Source organism: Mustela putorius, unplaced genomic scaffold (genome assembly GCF_011764305.1).
Source record: "Mustela putorius furo isolate JIRA1106 unplaced genomic scaffold, ASM1176430v1.1 tig00003942_pilon_pilon_pilon, whole genome shotgun sequence".
NCBI lineage: Eukaryota > Metazoa > Chordata > Mammalia > Carnivora > Mustelidae > Mustela > Mustela putorius.
In genome coordinates, this window is record NW_025422087.1 from 13,284,468 (window position 1) to 13,307,263 (window position 22,796).

General features: G+C 54.9%; 1 protein-coding gene across 1 annotated transcript; it reads right to left on the reverse strand.

Moving 5' to 3' along the window:
* Positions 1-3,374: 3,374 nt before the first annotated feature.
* On the reverse strand, positions 3,375-5,224 carry LOC123389031 (nuclear envelope pore membrane protein POM 121-like; the record flags this gene model as incomplete). The annotated part of the gene is made up of 1 exon (XM_045069631.1): positions 3,375-5,224. A coding segment is annotated over exon 1 (1,596 nt), but the record flags the coding sequence as incomplete, so codon positions are not given.
* Between the last annotated feature and the right edge of the window lie 17,572 nt (positions 5,225-22,796).

Below are 22,796 nucleotides of genomic sequence, written 5' to 3' on the forward strand. Positions count from 1 at the left end.
AGGGGCAGGAACAAGGCGAGGTCTATGTGCACCAGGAACACTGCAGACTGGAATTCAGGGCTGGAACTGGGGCTGAAGGCACCCAGTCTAGGCTTCTAGATTAGGCAATGTGGACAAGACACAGAGGGGAGGGGGAGATCCCGTCTTCCTTCTGGGCCTCTAATCTCCTGTTGGTGCGGCCTCTCAGCAGAGTTCAGCTCCCAGCCACCTAGTGAACAGAGAAGCAGTTTGCAGAGTCCAGGGTGGGGTGACTTTGAGAGTGAGACATGCTGGCTCAGGGTCACTGATAAGGATCTAAAGTTGCCTCTGGGGGGTGCCTGGGTGTCTCAGTCTGTTCAGTGTCCAGCTCTTGATTTTGGCTCAGGTCATGATCTCGGGGTCGTTGGATTGAGCTCTGCATTGGGCTCCACACTCAGCATGGAGTCTGCTTGAGATTCCTTCTCTCCCTCTGCCCCCTCTGCATGCACTCTTTTTTTTTTTTTTTAGAAAATTTATTTAAAAGGTATATATAATATGTCCCATGATATAAAATTCTAGAGAGTAGATTTTAAAAAGCATACTGGAAAATATAAATATCCATTTTCCTATGTATATCTTTTGTGCACTTAGAGTCTTTTCCTAGGTTTACAGTTTTCTTTATTTTACAATCTGATTCTTACTTGTAGTAAAAACAAATATCATAGACAGGTATACAGCAAAAAGTAATTCCCTTCTATCCATCTCTTTCTCAGATATTGGTAAAATCCTTCCAAACTTTCAAGCACACAAATATATTTTTGTTTTTTACATTCATGGTTTCACATTTATACATGTTGTTCTGTCACTTAATTTTTTCACTGATTACTGTGATGGAAATCTTTCATGATAGTACAGATAGAGCTACTTAAAAAAAAATAGTTGTATTGCAGTCCTTTATATATCAACAACTATTTAGCTAGTTCCCTCATGAAAACTATTTAAGGTGCTTCCAATGTTTTACTAATAAAAGCAATACAGCAATGAACATGCTGGCAGCTTATTTAGAGAAAAGCACTTATTGTATTTACCTGCATATCTTTACACCCCTCTCTTCCTTTTAAAAGTCAGATTTTTTTAAAGGACAAGTGAAGTATTAAAAGCAACTAATGGAATATGTAGATACTGTGTGAGTTCAAAGGGGAAAAAAATCAGGGTTTTAGCAAAACAATTTTATTAAGTTACTTGTGTCAACAAACCAGAAAGCCATGTAAAACTAATTTTTTTTAAAGATTATGTCTGAGCTGGGCAGATGGAAAGTTATCTAGATTGACTGCTGCACGGTGCAGCTCTTTTACGTCCTCTTAGGTGCGGGGCACGGGATGACGGGATCTTGGTGGCAAGGCTGGTTGGGCCGGGCTGACCACAAAAGCGGTGGTGCTAGGAGGAGAGGCCAGGATGCCCCTGTCCCCGCGGGCAGCCTTGCTGGAAGTGCCGCCAGCCGATCTGGACCTCTCCTTGGTCTGGTGCCTGGGGATGTGACGAGAGGGAGGAGCACTTGGGGCTCCCGACACAGGCTGGTTCATTGTGCTGGCTCCCGTGGTCCCCGACAGGGTGCTCTGGCGTGGGCGGCCCCCTGTGTTCGGGCCCAGGCTTGCCCTGGAGCCCTGCGGGCCACCTGGGGCCCTGCTCGTTGATGCTGAGATGCAGAGTGCCCCAAATCTGGAGCACAGATCGGCAACAGCATCTCCTCTCCCCAAAACTGGGGATGCTGCCGAAAGCCCCATGCTGATGGGGGCCGGCATTGTGGTGCCAGTTGGGGGTCCAGGGTGCTGGCAGTTGGGCCCAGCATGGGACACAGCGCCGGGCATTTGGGGGGCCGCTGTCAAGGCAGGGGCAGCGGCAGTGGGCTGGGATGTACAGGAAGATGTCTTCTTGCCCGGCGAAGCTCTTTGGCACCTAGTCAATCTCTGGGCAGGGGATGAGGGGGTCTTTGTGGCAAGGCAGGTGTTGGCCGTGCTGACCACGAAGGCGGTGGTGCTAGGAGGAGAGGCCAGGACGCCCCCGTCCCCGTGGGCAGCCTTGCTGGAAGTGCCGCCGTCCGATCTGGACCTCTCCTTGGTCTGGTGCCTGGGGATGTGACGAGAGGGAGGAGCACTCGGGGCTCCCGACACAGGCTGGTTCGTTGTGCTGGCTCCCGTGGTCCCCGACAGGGTGCTCTGGCGTGGGCGGCCCCCTGTGTTCGGGCCCAGGCTTGCCCTGGAGCCCTGCGGGCCACCTGGGGCCCTGCTCGTTGATGCTGAGATGCAGAGTGCCCCAAATCTGGAGCACAGATCGGCAACAGCATCTCCTCTCCCCAAAACTGGGGATGCTGCTGAAAGCCCCATGCTGATGGGGGCCGGCATTGTGGTCCCAATTGGGGGGCTGGGGTGTTGGCTGTTGGGCCCAGCATGGGACACAGCGCTGGGCATTTGGGGGGCCGCTGTCAAGGCAGGGGCAGCGGCAGTGAGCTGGGATGTGCAGGAAGATGGCTTATTCCCCGGTGAAGCTCTTTTGCACCTAATCAATCTCTGGGCAGGGGATGAGGGGGTCTTGGTGGCAAGGCTGGTGTTGGCAGTGCTGACCACAAAGGCGGTGGTGCTAGGAGGAGAGGCCAGGACACCCCCGTCCCCGTGGGCAGCCTTGCTGGAAGTGCCGCCGTCCGATCTGGACCTCTCCTTGGTCTGGTGCCTGGGGATGTGACGAGAGGGAGGAGCACTCGGGGCTCCCGACACAGGCTGGTTCGTTGTGCTGGCTCCCGTGGTCCCCGACAGGGTGCTCTGGTGTGGGCGGCCCCCTGTGTTAGGGCCCAAGCTTGCCCTGGAGCCCTGCGGGCCACTTGGGGCCCTGCTCATTTTTGCTGTGATACAGAGTGCCCCAAATCTGGAGCACAGATCGGCAACATCATCCCCTCTCCCCAAAACTGAGGGTGCTGCCGAAAGCCCCATGCTGATGGCGGCCGGCATTGTGGTCCCAATTGGGGGGCCGGGGTGCTGGCTGTTGGGCCCAGCATGGGACACGGTACCAAGTACCTGGGCGGCAACTGCCAAGCCAGGGGCAGCTGCAGTGGGCTGTGATGTGGCCGAAGATGGATTATTACGGGTTGCATCTCTTTTGCACTTAATCAGTCGCAGGGCAGGGGATGAGGGGGTCTTGGTGGCAAGGCTGCTCTGGGCCTTGCTGACCAGGGACGTGGGGCCACTAGGAGGAAAGGCCAGGATGCTCCCGTCCCTGCAGACGGCCTTGCTGGAAGTGCTGTAGCCGTCTGATCTGGACCTCTTCCGGCTCAGGTTCCTGGGGATGTGACTGAAGGGAGGGAAACTCGGGGCTCCCGACACAGGCTGGTTCGTCGTGCTGGCTCCAGCGGTCCCCGACAAGGTGCTCTGGCGTGGGCGGCCCCCTGTGTTTGGGCCCAGGCTTGCCCTGGTGCCCTGCGGGCCATTTGGGGCCCTGCTTGTTGCTGCTGTGATGCAGAGAGCCCCTAATCTGGAGCACAGGCCTGCAACATTATCTCCTCTCCCCAAAACTGTGGGTGCTGCCGAAAGCCCCATGCTGATGGGGGCCGGCATTGTGGTGCCCGTTGAGGGGCCGGGGTGTTGGCTGTTGGGCCCAGCATGGGACACAGCGCTGGGCAACTGGGGGGCCGCTGTCAAGCCAGGGGCAGCAGCTGCGCCAGGGGCGAGGCCAGCAGAGGAGGTAACCGAGCCTGGCTGGGCACTGGCACGGGTCCCCAGGGAGGCAGATGCGGGTAAGGGAACCACATAACCTACCTGGGTGCCACTGCCCAAGGACAGCTGGACTACTGCCGTGCTCAGGGCCTGGAGTGGGTCTGGAGCCTGAGCTGCCGGCTGTCCATGCGCGGGAGAGATTTGAAGGGTGCTGGCTCCGGGCCACTGCCCACCAACAGCCCCGAGTGGGGCCTGGGCAGTGGATCCCGGGTTGCCCCTACCTCCAGGCAGTGCAGGCAGCCCTGGGGAGACTGTGACTGAGGCTGTGATGTCCCCGGACGGCATCGAGGGGGCCTGGGTAGATGCAACGTTGCTCCCACTGCAGCCAGGGTGAGACCCCAAGGGGAGAGGCTGGGAAGAACTGGAGCAGTCCCTGGAGGTGACCTGGGAGTCAGAGGCTGGCAGCGGAGCAGCCACTGCAGCAGGCAGGGCCAAGGCACTGGATGGGCTAGCTGGGCCACAGCTGCAGGTGGCCTCTGTGTCCCCTCGAAGAGCATCTTGGATGCGCTGGAGAGCAGCTTTCTTTTCCCGGTCCAGGTCCTCAACAGTCACTCGAAACCCCGGCTCAGGGGGTGATGGCAGCCTCAGAGGCTCCCCTCGCCTGTGTGGCAGCAGAGGAAACTTGCGTTTTCGGGGCCTGGAACAGTCAGCTGGGGATGAATAGGTCTTCTGCGCTGCCTTCTGCCCCGTGGTGGTATCGGCAGCCTTTTCCGGCTGGTTCTTTTGGCAAAGTGCAGGCACTCTGGCAGGACAGAGGCTCTTTTGGCTGACTTTTTGGGGGGACCTTGGGGGCTGCGAGGCCTGACTTGTGGCCAGACGCCTCTTTTTCTGGACCGGGTGGCAGCCCCTGGTGGAACTGTAAGAACTGGTGATGGCATTTCGAGTGGGGCAGGAGCTCCTGTGGGAGCTGGGGGACTTCTTACTGTATGGGTCTTCTGAGCTCTCTTTCCGGGGGACGGCTCTCGGCAGAGGCCCAGGCCTGGGCACAAAGGAAGAGAGGCCTCCGTGGACCCCCAGGCGCCTAAATGCCCCCTGTGGGGCCTCAGTGCCTTTAGGGTCCTTTCTGTGAGTCTCTATCTGGGCTGTCCCTTTGCCGCTCTGTCTGGGATTTCTGCACACCTGCTCCGCTGTGGAGTCACCAGGGTCATTTCTGGGTGTTGAGGGCCGCAGCCCAGTGATGACCCGCTTCTGCAGCAGACAGGGGGTGACCGTGTCCTCGATGGACTCGGAGCGGCAGCGGCAGGACATCTGTGATCTGGCATCTGACAGCACTGATTTCAGCCGGCAGCCCCACCTACAGGAGGAGGTAAGAAGCCCCAGAAGAAAGCGCGGGGTCGCCAGGGTCCCGGAGTACCTTCTCCAAGCTGCTAGGACGGAACGCGGATGCCAACTTGCGGGGTACTTGGAAGACCGCCTGTGAGTGGACCCCGGGGCGTGGACCGCCGGGCGAGCCCTGGCCTCCAAGAGTTGTCTGTGGCCACAGTGAGCCCGGTGTGGGCGGACCAGCCCTCCTGGCAGGTGCGGACCCCGCAGAGCCCGGGGATGGGGGGAGGGGCATGGCCTGCTCAAGGAGGTGCCCATAGAGCAGTCCGGTAAGGTCAGACGCTGAGGATAGCGAGCTAGGCTCGCAGTGCTCTCCTTCAGCTGCCAAGTCACGGCTGAAGGCCTAGAGCACAATGCGGGGCCTGTTGCCAGGACACAGCTTTAGAACCTGGAACCTGAGGAGTGAGCGCGCATGCAGGAACCCCTGTGCACACGCACAGCTTCTGTTGGGTCACCGCCCAGTGCAAGAATCAGGCCTGCAGAGGCGCCATGGGGGGGTCAACTCCCTCGTTCCCAACCCTTGGGGGATTCACAGATCTCTTGGGCTTGAAGGCTGAACTGAGGAAGGGGAACGGGAGTGCAGTGGGTGCCAGCCATCTCCCCTGGCTGGGCCTGAAGCACTAAGGGACAAGAGTTGGTCCCATAGCCGCGCCCCTGCAGACCCATCAGCCGGGCATGGCAGGGCTACATGCATTTTCTCTTCCCTGGGCAAGTGCCTGCATTGCCTCCTTCTCTGGGTGTCAGGCCCTTTGGTTCTGGGTGACATCTTGGACGGTGGGCTCACATGTGGTGTAACTCTGGCCTCTAGGAGATGCTCTGAAGACCTTTAGGGTTCTTTACCCATTTTGATTAATCCAGCAACAGGGTGAAGGTCCAAGTGGGCATTCCTGGTGCTCTCTGGGCTTTTCTCTCTCGCTGCTGCCACCACTCGGAACCAAATTCTCACCACTGACTGTGGAAGCTGCCGTGCCAAGTTCTTCATGTCTGTCCATCCCTATCCAGTCCTCAGAGGCACTTTAAGAAGGAGGGAGTCTTCTCCCTGCTGTTCCGTAGTTGGGGACGCTGAGACACGCAGATGATTACCACCTGTCCCAGGTCACCCAGCTGGCAGGCTGATGCCACCCTGAGTCCATGCTTTGAGCTGGGTCCTAGAGGCTTGCAGGCCTGGCTAGAGCTCAGGCCCTGACCTTCCCTCATCCGTATAGGTCTTAGAGCTTGTTGGACACAGGTGGGAAGGGGGAGAAGGTGCTGAGCAGTCCCCACACTGGGACTGGGGCTTGAGTGGGGCCTGTTCCCTGTAGCCTGGCCCTGACCCCGACAGCTACATTTGCAGCGTGGCCCATAGGCGGGGTGGACCCCTGTCCCCCACAGGGCCCTTTGCCACTCTCCCAGGAAGTACATCTTGGGCTTTAAGGGTGCTGGCCTGAGCATGCAAGAAAGGTGGCCTGGGGGCTGAGAGATGACGCTGACTGCCGTGGACACGGTGGCAGGTAGTTGGGAAAGATGGGGCAGCAAGCAGACAGAGAAGCAGAGAAGGGACAGCTCTGCAGAAGGAGGTGGGAGGGGAGAGGAACAGAGGGGACTGACAACACACACACACACACACACACACACACAGGCACATGCACACGCACACACAGAGAAACAGGGCAGATAGGAAAGAGGGGAGGAGCAGTGACCGAGGGATACAGTGAGGCCATCTAGATCCTGCTCTTCCTCCTGGATGCTCGTCAGGTCCCCAGTGGGCAGGTCACCCCCACTGTGTCCTAGTCAGTCTCTTCCTCATCTGCATAGCAGTTTGGTGGGACCCTGTACCTGCTTGCACAAGTGGGTGGCATCTACCATTCCCTGTGTCCAGGGCTGGCCTAGTACCAGAGCTTTCATCTGCTCATGGCCCAACCCACACCAGGGGCACACAGAGACTTCTAGCAATGAGAGCTCCTGAGGCCACAGACATGCTTCCGGGGGCTCAGGAGGCTGAAATCTTGGCCTGGGAAGAGACTTTCTTTCCCTGGCGGTTTAGCAGCTGAAAACGGTTCCCCCCAGGCCAGGAGCCAGCTGTGTTCTTGGATAGTCTGTGACCATGGAGTTGAACATGCTTTCCAATTGTTCAGTAACGGGAGTCCCAACATAACCTGGCTCACATATTTTTATATGTGGATGTAGATTTTTATCTATCCGTAGAAAAAATGACAAAATTCTTTGTTTTTAGAGGTTATTTCTCATAGCTGAATTCATCTCTACACCGTGGGGTGGGGGGGCTCAAACTCACAACCCTGAGACCAAGCATCACACACTACACCAAATGAGCCACCTGGGCAGCTCGTCTTTTTAGAGGTTATTTCTAAAATTCTGCCTTAAAATTTTTTAAAGATTTTATTTACATATTTGTCAGAGAGAGATGGAGAGCACAGGGGGAGGGGTTGCAGCAGAGGGGGAAGCAGACTCCCCTTTGAGCAGGGAAACCAATGTGGGCCTCCATTCCAGGACCCCGGCATCATGACCTGAGGAAAGGCAGATGCTTCACACACATAGACAGTCAGGGGTCACAAAAATTCTGCCTTGAATTATCAATTTATTTATTTCTTATTAATTGCATTAATTATGAATTATTAATTATTATTTTATTTTTTCCTTTATTAATTTTATTTTAAAATTAATTTATTTTATTATTTTATTTATTATTATCATTATTATTTAGTATTTATTTCATTTTATTATTTATTATTTAAGGACAAGCTTAGGGAGCCTGTGACACTCACCCAGGCTCCCTGTGAGCCTGCTGTCTGGGACTATAAATAGGAACATTTGCTGATAGAACTGTAGGCCAAGCCAAAAATGGCCCTCTGGACATGTATCTAGGGACCTAAAGAATCAGAAATAAAGATTGGCCACTGACTAACTAAACCTACATTCCCAGAGCTAAAAGCAGATCCCTCTGAAAATAGAGAATTCCAACAATAAAGTGAAAACGAACAGCAAGAAAGTCAAATGACTCAAACATCAATATCAAAAAGCAAAGGCATGTCATGACTGAAACAAAGCAGAAGGCCCTTGAAAGTAGTCACTCTAAGATGGAAAAACTGATGTGACCAAAAGAATTCAGAGAGGAAATAGGGTTTAAATACTGAATAAAAATAGGTCTCAATGATTCTAAAGACCCACGTCCATTTTAAAAACTGCAGGGCCCCCCTTTCCAGCTGTCCACCCAGAACCTGGGAAGCACACACAGGTACTGCAGTGATGCGGGAGGCCCCCTCGCTTGGGTGTCTGGGACCCAGGAAGCCCCACAGATTCTAGAAGGGGACCTAGGCCCTGACATCCCCAGGGCACAGCCACAGGGCACCAGGGCCCTTGCTGGTCTGAGCTCACTGTGTTTTCTGTAGCTGAGAGTGTCTACAAATGTCCCCCAGGAGAGACTTCACCTAGGCATTTGGTAGGGCAGACTTCAAGGGACTGGTCCCCCAGACAGTGATGTGATGTGCAGGAAAGGGGAGACTCTAGGCTTCGGGATGAACAGGCTCAGTCCCACCCCTGAGCCCCGTGAGCAGCAGTGGCCCTGATGACACAGGGTGGAAACGGTCACCCTTTCCCTGCCTCCCTCCCCCACCACACACGAAGACTCATCATGAGACCAACACAGCCAAAATGCACAGTTCATGGAGCTCCCCCTTCCTTATGGGAATCCTCTCCTTTCTAATACCTGAGCCAAACCTGAAGGTGCTTAAAATAAAAGGGAGTATGCTATGGTAATGAAAACATGTCATTTCTCTCTCTTTTTTTTTTTTTTAAGATTTTATTTATTTATTTGACAGAGATCACAAGTAGGCAGAGAGGCAGGCAGAGATAGAGAGAGAGAGAGAGGGAAGCAGGCTTCCTGCGGAGCAGGGAGCCCGATGCGGGGCTCGATCCCAGGACCCTGAGATCATGACCCGAGCCAAAGGCAGCAGCCCAAACCACTGAGCCACCCAGGCGCCCCGTGTCATTTCTCTCTAGTGTATTCCAACATGAAAACTTGCCAAAACACGAGCTTTTATTTTTTTTTGAAGGATTTATTTATTTATCTATTTATCTATTTATTTATTTGTAGAGAGAGCCTCTGTGTAAGAGAGGAAGGGCGGGGAAGAGGGAGAGATGCAGACTTCCTGGTGAGCAGAGAGCCCAAACTGGGCTCCATCCCAGGACCCTGAGATCATGACAGGAGGTCAAGGCAGATGCTAGTGGGCCTTGCACGGGAAGAATCGCCACCGTCCATGTTGACAGGAGCCGGGAGGCCTACCCCGGTGGGCACCCCACATGCTTCTCCCCCTTCGCTCCCCGGCAGAAGTTCCCCTGGCCATCCTGTGGGGCTGGGAGTGCTACTGTGCTTATCCCCACGCCTCAGTTCAGCCTCTGGGATGCCATGGATAGTACGCTATGTGGCCAGGAACCCAAGGCACAGAGGCTGGCTGGATACTGCGAGGTCTACCCGTGCAGGGTGAGTTCGGCCGCTGGGCATGAGGTGTGAGGGGCCTTCCCTGCCATGTCTGCCGTGTGTGCTCTCTGGGCATTTGGAGAGACCAGTGCGGCTGCATGCATCCTGGGGTAGAGAGGGGAGGCCACCACTGTCCCTGGAAGCTGGACACGGGACACACCTGGGTCTTGGTATGGAGGTACTTTGAGGAACAGCAGAAGAGCCATGAAGCAGGGCCCCACCACCCTCCAGCAGAATCTGGAATGTTCTGTGCTGTGCGGGGAGCCAGGGCTCCCTGCCCGGGCTGTGGGAGGCCTCATCATCCCCGGAGCTCTCTCTGGGCACAAGTCTGGGTGGCCGCCCCTCCCCCCCCGGAACTACCTCGGTTTCCCCATCGATGAAGCAGGAGACAGGGGGCGGTGGGTCCGGGTGGGGCGGTCGGTGGTCAGCCTCTGGCCTTTCAGACACTCGCTGTACAGACCGGCGGTTTCTGCCCACCAAGGCCAAGGTGTTTGTGGCTCTGCTGAGCTTCCCGGGAGCCAGGAACATGTGGGCGCGGCACCTCATTGAGCACATCACCTGCTTCTACACGGGGAGTTACAGCTTCGATGGGACCCTGTACAACAAGGGTGAGTGAGGGCCACAGGGCCTGGAGTCCTGGGGGCCGGGGAACCAGCACTGCAAACGCATTCCCAGGCCTGCGGCTGGCCTGGGACTCAGGACATCCATCCTGGCAGCTTACACTCCCAGGCTATGACCACTTTCTGAATTTCCCTTTGTTGGCAGAACCCGCAGTAATTCTGTGAGATGTCTCCGGCTCGTTTTTCTGATTTTCTGGGAGGCCAGAAGGAGCTCCTCAAAGCGCTGTTTTTTTTGAAGATGGGTGCAAAGGACCCTGGAGTTGTGTGGCCCCTAGTCTCTCTCTGCGGAAGTGAGAGGCCTCCCTGTGCTGAGTAGGACCGAGAACCCCAGCCAAGTGAAGGGCTGTCAGTCCACTGTCATGTGTCACCCCCGTTGCATCCAGATTCCTGACCGGACTATGGTTTAGGAAGAGAAGCCCAGGTCCATAGCATCCTGACCTTGGCGGGGGGCTCTGGTCTGGTGGGAGAAGACAAGAAAGCTGGTCGCTCATCCTTATGCTCTGAGTGTTACCGGCACCCCCAGGGGGGCGGCCAGATGACCTGTTCCAGGGTCCTGCCTGCTGTGGCCTGGCGCCCGTGGAGTCCCATGGCACGGGCTGCTGGCCACCGGCTCGTCTAGAGGACCGTAGCCATCTGCACAGCTGGTGGTCTTGCTCTGCAAGTGGCTGGCGTGGCCACGTGTGATGGCCCTGGGGGTTCCCCCTGTGAGGCTTATGGGACTGGTACGGGGTGGCCGCTGGCCTCTGCACCGACCCCCCAGTGACATGCATGGGCACCCGGTCTGTCCTGGGTGATTGTGGCCCATGGACACACGGAGCAGCTGCTGTGGGGACAGGCTGCTGCACACAGAAGACACTGCAGGTCTTGGGGTGCTGGGGACCCGATCCCGATCCTGATCCCGTGTTTACAGCCCATGGCCTGGCTCCTCTTTCCCTCGTCCCCGGTGCTGGGCAGTAGGAGCCCCGGCGAAGGCTGACAGTTGTTAGGCCTGGGGCAGAGATCTGTTTGAACTAGGTTGGGTTCCAGGAGGCAAACTGGACTCAGAGGCCTTGTTTCCTAGCATCAAAGAACCTGGCCCTGCCTGCTGCACCTTTGCATGCCCCCCTCCCCCACTCACGAAGCAGATGGTGTTGGGGCTCGTCGCTGTCCCCAAGAGCCCAGGAGACATGCATGTTCGTTTATGGAGCATGGGTCCCCGGCTGGCGGACCCTGGGTCTGTCAGGATATGGCTGCAGTCTAGGTTCTAGTGCACCCCTCTGGGGGTCCTTCTGTGACATCTGGCTGCACCCCCTGATCAGCCCCCTACTCCTAGTTCCTGGGAGGTGCCCCTCCATCCCCAGCATAAAGGCCACCGCTGAACGAGCCCACAGCGTCTTGCTGACCCATGTGTGACTCTGTTATGGGTGGGGAGGGCTGGGACCCCACCACAGGACCCCAGGGCCCACTGCTTGGGGGGGGGGGGGGCTGGAAGCCCGGCCTCACAGGGACAGCTGCTCCAGGGGCCCAGAACCCCGTGCTGCCCTGCAATCCTGGCAGGTGTCCTGCCCACTCTGGCCACGCCTGAGGCCATGACTGCCTCTTGGGTTGTTGGCGATGCTTGCAGGAAATCGCCTTGCAGATGCCCAGAGGCATGCGCCTGCAGGGTCTGGACTTGTGGGGTCTCCTGGAGGTACGCTCAGCTCTGCCTGCTGCCACGGCAGGGTCCATCACCATCCTCAGCGGCCCCACGTCTCCCCCGCAGGGTTAAAAGGCAAGAAGGACCACTGGCAGCCGGCGCACCATCTGCGAGAAGACCCACGAGAGCGGCCACAGGGAGATTGAGATGTTCGACTCAGCCATTCTGCTGATCCAGAACCCATACAGCTACTGGTGGCCGAGTTCAACTGCAAGTGTACCAGGCACCTGGGCTACGCGGCCGACCGAAACTGGAAGAGCAAAGGTGGGCAGAGGGAGGTCGGGGAGGCCGGGCAGTTCTTCTCCTGTGCAAAGACACCCGTTCCCGGCCCTGCCCGGGCTCGGCCGCTGCCCCCCTGCAGTGTGGCTGAGACACGGGTCCAGGTGGCGAGAGTTGGGACACTGAGCAGTCAGAAGGCAGCAGGTGTGGGGCCATCAGGTGGGCAGGACCGTCGCCAAAGACCCTGTCCGGGCAGATGCTCCTATCACCTCCAGCCCACCTTGCCCCTTGCTGGCACCCCAGGCGCAGGAGGCTGAGCTCTGGTCCCTCCTCGGCTCCCAGGGGCCTCAGTTTACCCAGTCGAGACACCAAGGCAGTCCCTGTCTGAGCGTGGTCATGAAGACCAGGGAAAGCGAAGGGTCCCCACACCATCCGAGGTGGCAGGATGGTCACAGATGTATTTGTGGATATTGACACCATCCCAGCAAGACAAAAGCCCCAGCACGTCTGTATTTGCTGGGATCATCCCGTGCCCAGAGATTGATTAAGTGTAAAAGAGCTTCACCATGCAACAAGCCATCTTCCTGCACATCCCAGCCCACTGCCGCTGCCCCTGGCTTGACAGCGGCCCCCCAGCTGCCTGGCACTGTGTCTCATGCTGGGCCCAACAGCCAGCACCCTGCCCCCCAACTGGCACCACAATGCCGGCCCCCATAAGCATGGGGCTTTCGGCAGCACCCCCAGTTTTGGGGAGAGAAGATGATGTTGCAGATCTATGCTCCGATTTGGGGCACTCTGCATCGCAGCAGCAACGAGCAGGGCCCCAAGTGGCCCACAGGGCCCAGGCTTGCCCTAGAGCCCTGTCGGGGACCACAGGAGCCAGCACAATGAACCAGCCTGTGTCGGGAGCCCCGAGTGCTCCTCCCTTCAGTCACATCCCCAGGCACCAGACCAAGCAGAGTTCCAGATCAGATGGCTGCACTTCCAGCAAGGCTGCCCGCGGGGACCGGGGCATCCTGGCCTCTCCTCCTAATGGCCCTGCCTTTGTGGTCAGCACGGCCCACACCAGCCTTGCCACCAAGAACCCGTCATCCCATGCCCAGCACCTAAAAGGACGTAAAAGAGCTGCACCGTGCAACAAACCATCTTCTCCCCCATCACAGCCCACCTCCTAAGGGCCCAAGAGGCAGAGTCTCGGCTGAGCCAATAGCTGCCTGGAGACGTATCTAGTGGTGTACTTCCATGTGACACCGGTGCAAGACTAGTGTGGAACGGGAGACACAAATCAAGCCTGGTACTGGAGCAAGACCGGACTCCCAGCCTGCCAGCCAACATTGGGAAAACTTCCCAAACCCTGACCTACCATTTTTAAGGAAGGTGGGGGCCTGAAGCCTCGTCTGTGATCCCAGGGGCCATGGGCCTTGGGACGGTACACGGAGATCGGGTCCCTTTGGCCTCCAGTCCCACAGCTCCTGGGACTCCTGCCGCTGCCCACAGATTTCCCCTCCCCTCTCCCCACGTTCCTCTCAGAACCTTTAGGTAGTGCTCATTTCATTAATTAAAGCCTGTTCTAGTTTCTCTGCATAGCTCTCTTGAGTCTCCTCTGTGGGTCATGTGGGCAAAAGTTGGGGGCCGAATGGATGCTGGCATGGGAAGCCAGACGCCACCGTTTCCAGGTTCCCGTGGCCCAGCGGAGCGGGTAGGGCTGGAAGGACAGACCCTTGAAGAGTGAGAGTAGGTTTTCCGTTTCGGGGATGGGCCTGGGAGAACCCTGGCCTGGGGAGGGCAAACTGGGGAGACTCACCCTTGCCTATTGGAAGCGCTGCTCCTCTCCCACTGGGGACCCCATGGAATCTTCTTGCTTCACAGCCCGAGGGCGATGGAAAGACACTCCTGGCCCAGAGTACGGGTCTGGCATCCAAGACTGTGGCTCAGGGCAAAGGAGGACAGCTTCGCCTTGAGGGTATGACAGCTCCCTGAGCGCTGAGTGACATCCCACTTCACACAAGCACCAGGCCTCCCTCTGTGCATCTCTTCCCTCTGCCAGGCATTTGGGGGCCCCTTCCTGATGGCGCTCGGGAGAAGAATGAGGAAGAAACAAGTCCCCTGGGAGAGGGCGGGAGCAAGGACGGCGCGGAAAGGACTGTCACCCCCAGAACTCCTCAGTCCCACAGTGATTAGATACAAGATCACAGCCAACGAGCGAGGAGGTTATGCATTAGTCTTGGGTCTTGTAGGTCAACCAGAAGGAATGGGAGTCCTACATCGACCATGGTCTTGCCGGTAAACAGAGTAGGCTGGGCCTGGCCCAGCAGCATGGAATTTTTGGCTGAGCCAGCGCACAGAAAGGGATGATTTTAACAGCAGGCTTTCCGGAGGCAGGGAGACCGCGGTAAAGGGAAACAGGCGATGTTCCCGCCTGAGCGGCTGGGCTTCAAGGACCCGTATCCTCCCCTCCCCCGGAGGCCTGCTGCTAGTTCGGGGTTTCTCAAGGGCATCGTCAAGCAGGCTTGCGTGACCAGTACAATTTCTCATTAGTGATATTTCAAGCAGCCTATCGTTCTGAGGGACGGTTACATTTCCCCCTTTTTGTTAATGCAGAAGCAGCAAATCCGTTTTGCCAGTTCTTGAACCATTAGTCGTCAGAAAGAACTTGGGAATTTATGAAGAAAACAGAATGAACCCTGCAGGGTGCCTGTATTCTTTGCACTCAGACAACTCCGAGGAGCAAAGGAACTCATCATCCATGAGGCGTGTCAGGATCCTTGAGGGCTTTGCTTCATGGGAAGAGGTTGTGTGTTCATCCTTATCTGAACCAGAGCCATATTGTCTGGTTGTAGAGACCCAGAACTTTACATGCCCATGTCATTATTATACTTGTTATTTTAAGAAAGCAATCTAGATATTGACTTTGAGATACAAATATCAAAAGGAAAAACACAAGGTCAAATATATAGATGAGGACTGAACTTGTGGCATCTCTCATTAGTATGTGTAATGTAGGGCTACCCTTATGAGAAAGAACAAGGAATTCTATTTGGATCAAAGTGTGCTGTGCACATATGTGGTTTTATGCTATCATTTTCCTTATTTCTCTGAAGGGAAAATAGAGTGGTGATTGGAGCTTGGTTTATGATTTTAAGGAATGGGAGACCAGAGATATGAAAGGGCAGTGTTCATGCTGATGTGGTGCTCAGTGCCCAAGGAGTGAAGGTTTGAAGCTTGGACTTGGACGCTCTGGTGTTCAGGGAGGACGTTGTCTGAGTTTCCCACACACAGAGTCACTTGGCTGGTCTGTCTAAATGGGCCAGCTCCTGCCATTTTAAAGGCAGCATGAACGTGGTTTGAAACCCTAGGGCACTTGAGGAATGATCTGGTTATGACAACTGTTTGGGTCAGTGTAGACACAACCCAGGAAATTTCAGAGCTAATGATGAGCACATTTCTGAGGCTGGAGTTTGCTTCTCTTTGAGAAGCCTTGAGCTGGAGTGAGAAACAGTCTCTGGGTCTAATGAGTCATTGTGTGAGCAAGTCTGAGCCTGGCAGGGTTGTCAGATCAGAGAGCTGGGAGAGTGTAAGGCCATGGGGGTGGACCATCACTCTTGATGTGCAGGCCAGCTTGCTCCAGGGACAGGGCTTTGCTTCCTGGCCAGCCCTTCTGCTGCAGATGTGATTCAAAAGTTGCTTCCTATTTGGTTCTCAAGCCCTCATCTCAGCAGGGGGCTTGGTGGGAAACAGCTCAGAGGCAGCATTATTGATTCTTGCCCAGTGTGCCCCTTGCTTCCTCAGATGAGGTGCAGCAGGTGTCCTCTGCCTGGTGTCTGTGAATTAAGCCAACAGAACCACTTCTTCCAGAGCCACACCCCTGAGAAATCCTCTCTCCACATTCCTGTGCAGTGGGGAAGAGGCCAGTTTTCATTTGGAACTGAAATCTCAGCTCCTGTCATTACACTCTGAGGCCATATGAGGCAAGGAGAGGAAGTGTATGTGCTCACCTGTAATGAAGGAAGGTGTCTGGTTTCAGTTTTCATGTACAAGTGGATTCCTCTTATCGCTTATTTTCCTGACGGTGTTCAGGATGCAGTCGGTGGACCTTTTTGGCAGGACATCCTGGCTGTGCAAGAGCTCTGGTCACCTTTTCCCCCCCAGAGCTCTGGACTAGGAAATCAGAAGGAGTCAGTGGTGAAACCATCCATGTAGGCCTCTATTTCTCCCTTGCCCAGATGGACTAGTGAGTGTGATAACTGCTCTGGAACTATAAAATATATAACTGCTCTGGAGACAGGGCTGGGGTGCTGACGGGAGAGTGGGGGTATTGCTTGCTACCAACATAGGGGCCAGGTGGGACTTCACCAGGAAGGTGATACTCGAGTCAAGATCTAAAGAAGGTGAGTGATGTCACATCAAGAGCCTTCTAAATGGAAGGAAAAGCATATGTAAAGGCCTAGGGGCAGGAGCATGCTAGGTATGTCCAGGAACAGCAACAAGGCCCTGTGGCCACAGTAGACAGCTTAGGACATGACCTCAGGGAGGTGACGGTAGGGTGACAGCCATTGCAGGGCCATAACCACATGGGACCCTGTTTCACTGGGCCAGCCTGGCTACAATGCTGCGAGCAGAAGTCCCAGGGTTGAGGATGAGCAAGGGAGGTCAACAATGAAGTTTTCCTGAAACTCAGGCAAGAGATGGGCTCCAGCGTGGACCAGACTGTTGGTCTTGGAAGGAGTGGTTAGCCCTGTTCTGGGAACCTGTTGAAGATGGAACTCACAGGATTTGCCAATGGGTTAGATGTTGGGAATGGGAGAAAGGAGAAATTGAGGTAACTCCCAGCTCCTTCCCCGAGCAAGGGGAAGGAGAAGGCAGGAGGTAGTCTTTGTTACTCCTGCTGAGGCAGGTGCCTTTCACAGTGGATGTTTGTGTCCAGGAGAACTTATAACATCCCCTTAGCAACTTTCAAGTAAAAGTCGCCCTAACTTTTCTCAAAGTTCATGGTAAGACACTTGGCTTTTTGAAAAGATCTATGTTATTACTCAGCTTCAGTAGTAGAAAAAAACCTGAAGAAGATTTCCCTCTTATGAAAAGAGTTGAAAAGTGAGCATCGCATTCAGTATCTGTTCTGTGGGGAACCAGCACCGAGGAGGCGTGCACCCCATTCAGCTCCTTTCTGGGCACTACTCTCTGCATCCAGCTGCCAGCACTTTGAATTGTGTCTGTGAGCATCTGCTGTTTTATTTCCATTTTCTTTGGGCATCTGTTAGGATGTTGTGTCCTGAGGCCTAAGAAAGGTCAAAGAGAAGGAATTTTTGGAGTTTGAGCATGCTCACTAGTTTTTCTTTTCTTCTTTTCTTTTCTTGTTCTTTTCTTCTTCTTCTTCTTCTCCTTCTCCTTCTCCTTCTCCTTCTCCTTCTTCTTCTTCTTCTTTTTTAAATATGTACTGTCAGAGCAGAGAGAGTCAATTATCATATGGTTTCACTTATTTGTGGAGCATAACAAATAGCATGGAGGACAAGGAGAGATGGAGAGGAGAAGGGAGTTGGGGGAAATTGGAAGGGGAGGTGAATCATGAGAGACTATGGACTCTGAAACACAATCTGAGGGTTTTGAAGGGGCAGGGGGTGGGAGGTTGGGGGAGCAAGGTGGTAGGTATTATAGAGGGCACGGGTTGCATGGAGCACTGGGTGTGGTGCAAAAACAATGAATACTGTTACACTGAAAAAAATTAATTAATTTTAAAAAATGTCTAAGGAATCCCCCCCAAAATATATGTACTGTCAGTATTTATTTATTTTTTTAATTTTTAATTATTTTATTTTATTTTTTCAGTGTTGCAAGATTCATTATTTATGCAGCCACTTTGGAAAACAGTGTGAAGATTCCAGAAATTAAAAATAGAGCTACCCTATGGCCCTGAAATTGCACTACTGGCTATTTACCCCAAAGACACAGATGTAGTGAAAAGAAGGGCCATATGTACCCCAATGTTCATAGCAGTAATGGCCACAGTCGCCAAACTGTGGAAAGAGCCAAGATGCCCTTCAACAGATGAATGGATAAAGAAGATACGGTCCATAAATACAATGGAATATTATGCAGCCATCAGACAGGATGAATACCCAACTTTTGTATCAACTAGTTTTCTGTATAATTTAATGGTAACTCCTTCTTTACACCAATTCTGCTGTGAACAGTTTCTTAGGAAAAATGTACTTTCAAATAGCGGGGAACATGTACCCCATCCTGCAGGGCTAGGTTTAGTCTCTATGCTGCACAGAATATTCCATGACTTAGATGATCCCAAGGTCTATGTTTCCATGTTTGGCTATTGTGAATAGTACTGCAGTGAATATGGGAGTGCATTTCTCTTTTTGAGGTAGTGTTTTGTGTTCTCCAAATAAATACTCTGTAGAGCAATTAGGGAGTCATGTGGTAGTTGTGTTTATTTTTTTCATGAGCCTCCATGTTTGTCACCGTGGCTAGACCAATTTCCATTCCCACCAACAGTGCACAGGGTCCCCTTGTGTCTACACCCTTGACCACACCTGGTCTGTCTCTGGGACACTGGGTTCCAACAGTTGTGAAATGACAAATGATTTTGATTTTCTAACCCATACTACCTCCGCGTGAGCTCATAACATGCAACGTGAGTCCCGGACCAGCAGGCAGGTGGCCCGTGGCACCGACAGGGTCCTGAGGATGTGGGCCCCCTTGTCACATGCCACAGAGCTGGTGGAGCATGAGGACCAGCGAAGTGGGGGGTACGATGCCACGGGAAAGGCACAGCCCCCACGTCATTAGCACAGTCAACCCCAGAGGGGGCCCACCATGGAACCGTGGTTCCCAATCTCGGCTGCAGGCCGGAATCACCCCCAAGATTCTGCAGTGAAACATCTGGGATGCAGCCTCCATACCCAGAGGGGTCCAGGGTGCAGCCATGGAGGGGCTCCCGGGGAGACTGGCTCCCACGGGCCAGACCTCCTCCCCTGCCCAGAGGCGCTGCCTGTGGGGGCTCTCCCTTCTACCAGCCAGGGATAGGGGAGCCAGGGGAGCATCAGCAGGAAACCCTGGATATTAAGTGTGACATGATGCTGTGTCACTGAGGAAACATGGAAGGGCCCAAAGCCAATCAGATAAAGTTGGTGCTTCCTTTTCTTATCAGAGATCAGGACATTTGTTCCTGTGGCTAGAGGACCCCGGGGCATGCCCTCTACCAGGCACATGGGGGCAAACGTCACCACTATCCCCCCCCGGGAGGGGGAGGTCCCACTGGGGTGGGACCCAGCATCATCTCTGCCACCTGCCAGGGTCACTGGCTCACCAGAGTGTGTAGGAGAACCCACTTCCCTCTGAGGCCGCCAAGCCACATCTTCCCAGAGGAAGGCCCCCCAGTCAGTGCTCACATACCTCTTTGGGGACCTGCGGAGCAGAAGGAAAGAGCAGTCATCCACGACAGCGAGGCTCGCCCTCCATGCCCTGCGACCCTCCCCACATCCTGCAGACAGACTGTCCTGGGTGAACTCGAGGCCGACTGAGATCACTTCACACTGGAAGTCTGAAGGGGGAGGGGCTGGATTTTTTATTTTCCAGGCGTGTGATTGGTCAGGACCCCACATATTCAGGAGGGATGAGCTGGATCTTGATGAGAGCTAATAGCTCTCAGACCTGCACACCGGCACCTAGACCCAGAATGGCGAGGTCTGTGGAAAGAAATGCAGGATCCCAAGCCCCAGTGAAAATCCTGCCTGGCCTGAGCCTGTGGTCACAGCAGGAAAATGACAGGGGACAGGGACCAGGCAGACAGGCGGGGCTCTTCAGCCTTGGGGCATCGGGGTTGCTCCCCAACTGGTGACCTACACAGGTATCCAAATTGCGGACACGGAGCCTTAGTAGTAAGTTATAGGGGTCACAGAATGGTGCCCCTGCAACCCCAGGTGCCCCTTATAGCCCCAGGTGCCCCCCTATGACTAGGTGCTTCCTACAACCCCAGGTGCCCCCTATGGCCCCAAAAGCTCCCTGTGACCCCACATGTCCGTCCCCTATGACCCCAGGACCCCTATGATCCCAGGTTTTCCCTATGACCCCACATGCCCCCTACAACCCCAGGTGCTTCCTACAACCCATGTGCCCCCTATGACCCCGGATGCCCCCTATGGCCCCAGATGTCCCCTATGACTCCAGGTGCCCCCTTATGACCATGTGTTTCCTGCAACCCCAGGTGACTCCTACAACCCCAGGTGCTCCCTATGACCCCAGGTGTCCCCTACAACACCAGCTTCTCCTATGGCCCCAGGTGACCTCCCCTATGACCAGGAGCTTCCTACAACCTAGGTGGTCCCTACAACCCCAATTGCCCCCTATGACCCCAGGTTCTCCCTACAACCCCAGGTACTCCGTATGACCCCAGGTGTCCCCTATGACCCCAGGTGCCCCCTTACGAACAGGTGTTTCCTAAAACCCCAGGTGCTCCCTATGACCCCAGGTGCCCCCTACAGCCCCAGGTGCCCCCCATGATTCCAGGTGGACACTCTTGAATGCACGCAGGGCACCTTCCGGGGGTTCGTCCCCATGAGCAGGATCTGGTCTGGGGACATCAGGCTCTAGGTGGGGTGGAAGGGCCAAGCTGGGAGAGAAGTGGGTGTATTTATTTGAAATTCTTTCTCCCGCCATCAAGCCAGGATTAGGTTTCAACCTTTTTCCACCATGAGAGATGCACATACCACATCCTGAACTCTAAAACTGTAAGTTCCAAGGTGGAGGGAAGAAAGGGGCCGCAGGGGCTATGAGCTTGGCAACTGGCTTCTTATCACAACACTTCTTCATCATGCATTAATGTACACTGAGATGTTGGGCCTCCAGCTGGTTCTTGCTCTTCCTGATTAAAATTGTATCTTTCACAAGAAATTCATTCTTCACAAAATTACCTAACGACAGCCACCATGAATCCCTCTGGAATTTGTTACAAGGAGTCTTTGGCAGTATAAAAAGTAGATTGTGATTTGTTCCTGGCTGGGCTTATCGAGCGCCAAAGGCCTTGCTTCAACACATCTGTGAGGTGCACTGCAGCCTGGACAGGGCTATCCTCTTCCGGCACCGACAATTCTTCTGCATCAGACCCAGCAGCACCATGAAGTGGGGTTCGCCGACGCCCCCCTCCTGGCTGTCATCCACTTAGGCCAGATGGATTCCGAACTGGGGATTGGTCCAGTAAGTGGCTGGAGGTCTCCAGGAGGTCACCGGGCATGGTTTCCCCCTTGGGGGGTGAGGAGGCGGGAAAGAACACAAGGGAAGAGCCTTGGTCGCCCCAGAGAGGGCGCGGCTGGCAGTCAGTGGGCCTGGGCAAGTTTTGCTCCCAGCGTGGCGAGCACGCCCTCCTTCCCTGCCCCCCTCCCCTCCCACACACTAGCAGACGCATCCCGTGGCATCCGGAAACTTTGCACAGCGCCGTCTGACTGGGAATACTCGAGGTCTGATGGGCCAGGGCTGCCCTGGAATGCTCACGAGTGACCCCCAAGTCTTCCAGTTCTAAGCTCCTGGCCTGTGAAGATGAGCCCCTCTCAGGGAGGAATATCTCGGGGTGTGAGGGGAGTCACGTCTCAGGAGGCCTCTGCTCACAGGCTCTGGAGACAACGGGTCTGGTGGGCGTCTGTCCCCTCCAGCCATGGGGGCTGACCCTCTGCCCCTCAGCCAGATGGCTGGAGCATTGAGATACCATCTCTCCCTGGTAAGTCACTGAATATGCATGAGAGATAATTAAAAAGAACACAAGCCACACCACCTATGGGTACTCTAAAAGATGGCTTCCCTTCAAAGAGAACTTTTTAAAACTCTTTCAAAACAGCGACTACACATTCCGAGGCACAGAGAGGTCCAGCGGGTCAAGGGAGTGCACACAGTTGGGCAGCAGTGTGTAAATGAAGAAGACGGGCCTCAGCGGTTTTGAAATACTGATGTGGCCCAGGGGAGGACCGCCTGTGGGGGTGGTCCTCACATGCCCTAAATGAGGGTCCAACTCGATGAGATAACAAGGCATGCACAGGAGACCAAGAGCCACGGACTTAACCAGAACGTTTCCTACTCAATCCCTCCTCTCCATCAGAACCTTCACGTCCAGACTGTCTGGGGCACAAGCGCGGACTGCAAGGTCAAGTCTCTGCAGCTTCCCATGTGGACGTACAGAACATCATTACAAAAGGGCCAGGCACAGTCGGTCCTTTCCAGACAGCTAGGTGACTAGGTGACTGTGCCGATGGGGTGGAGACGGTGATTGGGGGCGGATACCTCAGGGCGCCCCCAACGGTTCCGCGCTGCCAAAGCAATCCAGGCCCATCTCCTACCCGTTTTCTAAGCGCTCGCTAATGGTGGACGTATTTTAATTTCTTCCAAATGCAACGTCATGGCAATCCCTACATTTCTTTGTTTACTCCTTAACAGAACTGGAGGAAGAGAATGAGCTACAAACATAATGCCCTACACTTACAGAACACCATGGGTTTACATTGCGCCTTGCCTGGTGGGCGTTAACCCTGCATTGTGCGGACCAAGCAACACCGCGGCCGCAGAGGAAAACGAGCCTCCCAGGGCCCTGCAGCTGGTGAGCCAAGCTGCCGCCAGGCGCGGAGCTCTGGGCTGGACGGTGGGCAGTGGGTGGGGAGTGAAGAAGAGACACACGGTGGTCGGAACCCAGCCTGCACGGACATGGGATTTTATTAGAACTCGGAGCGCAGCCCTGCAATGATCAGCGTCAGAGCCGGGAGAGGGAGGCTGGG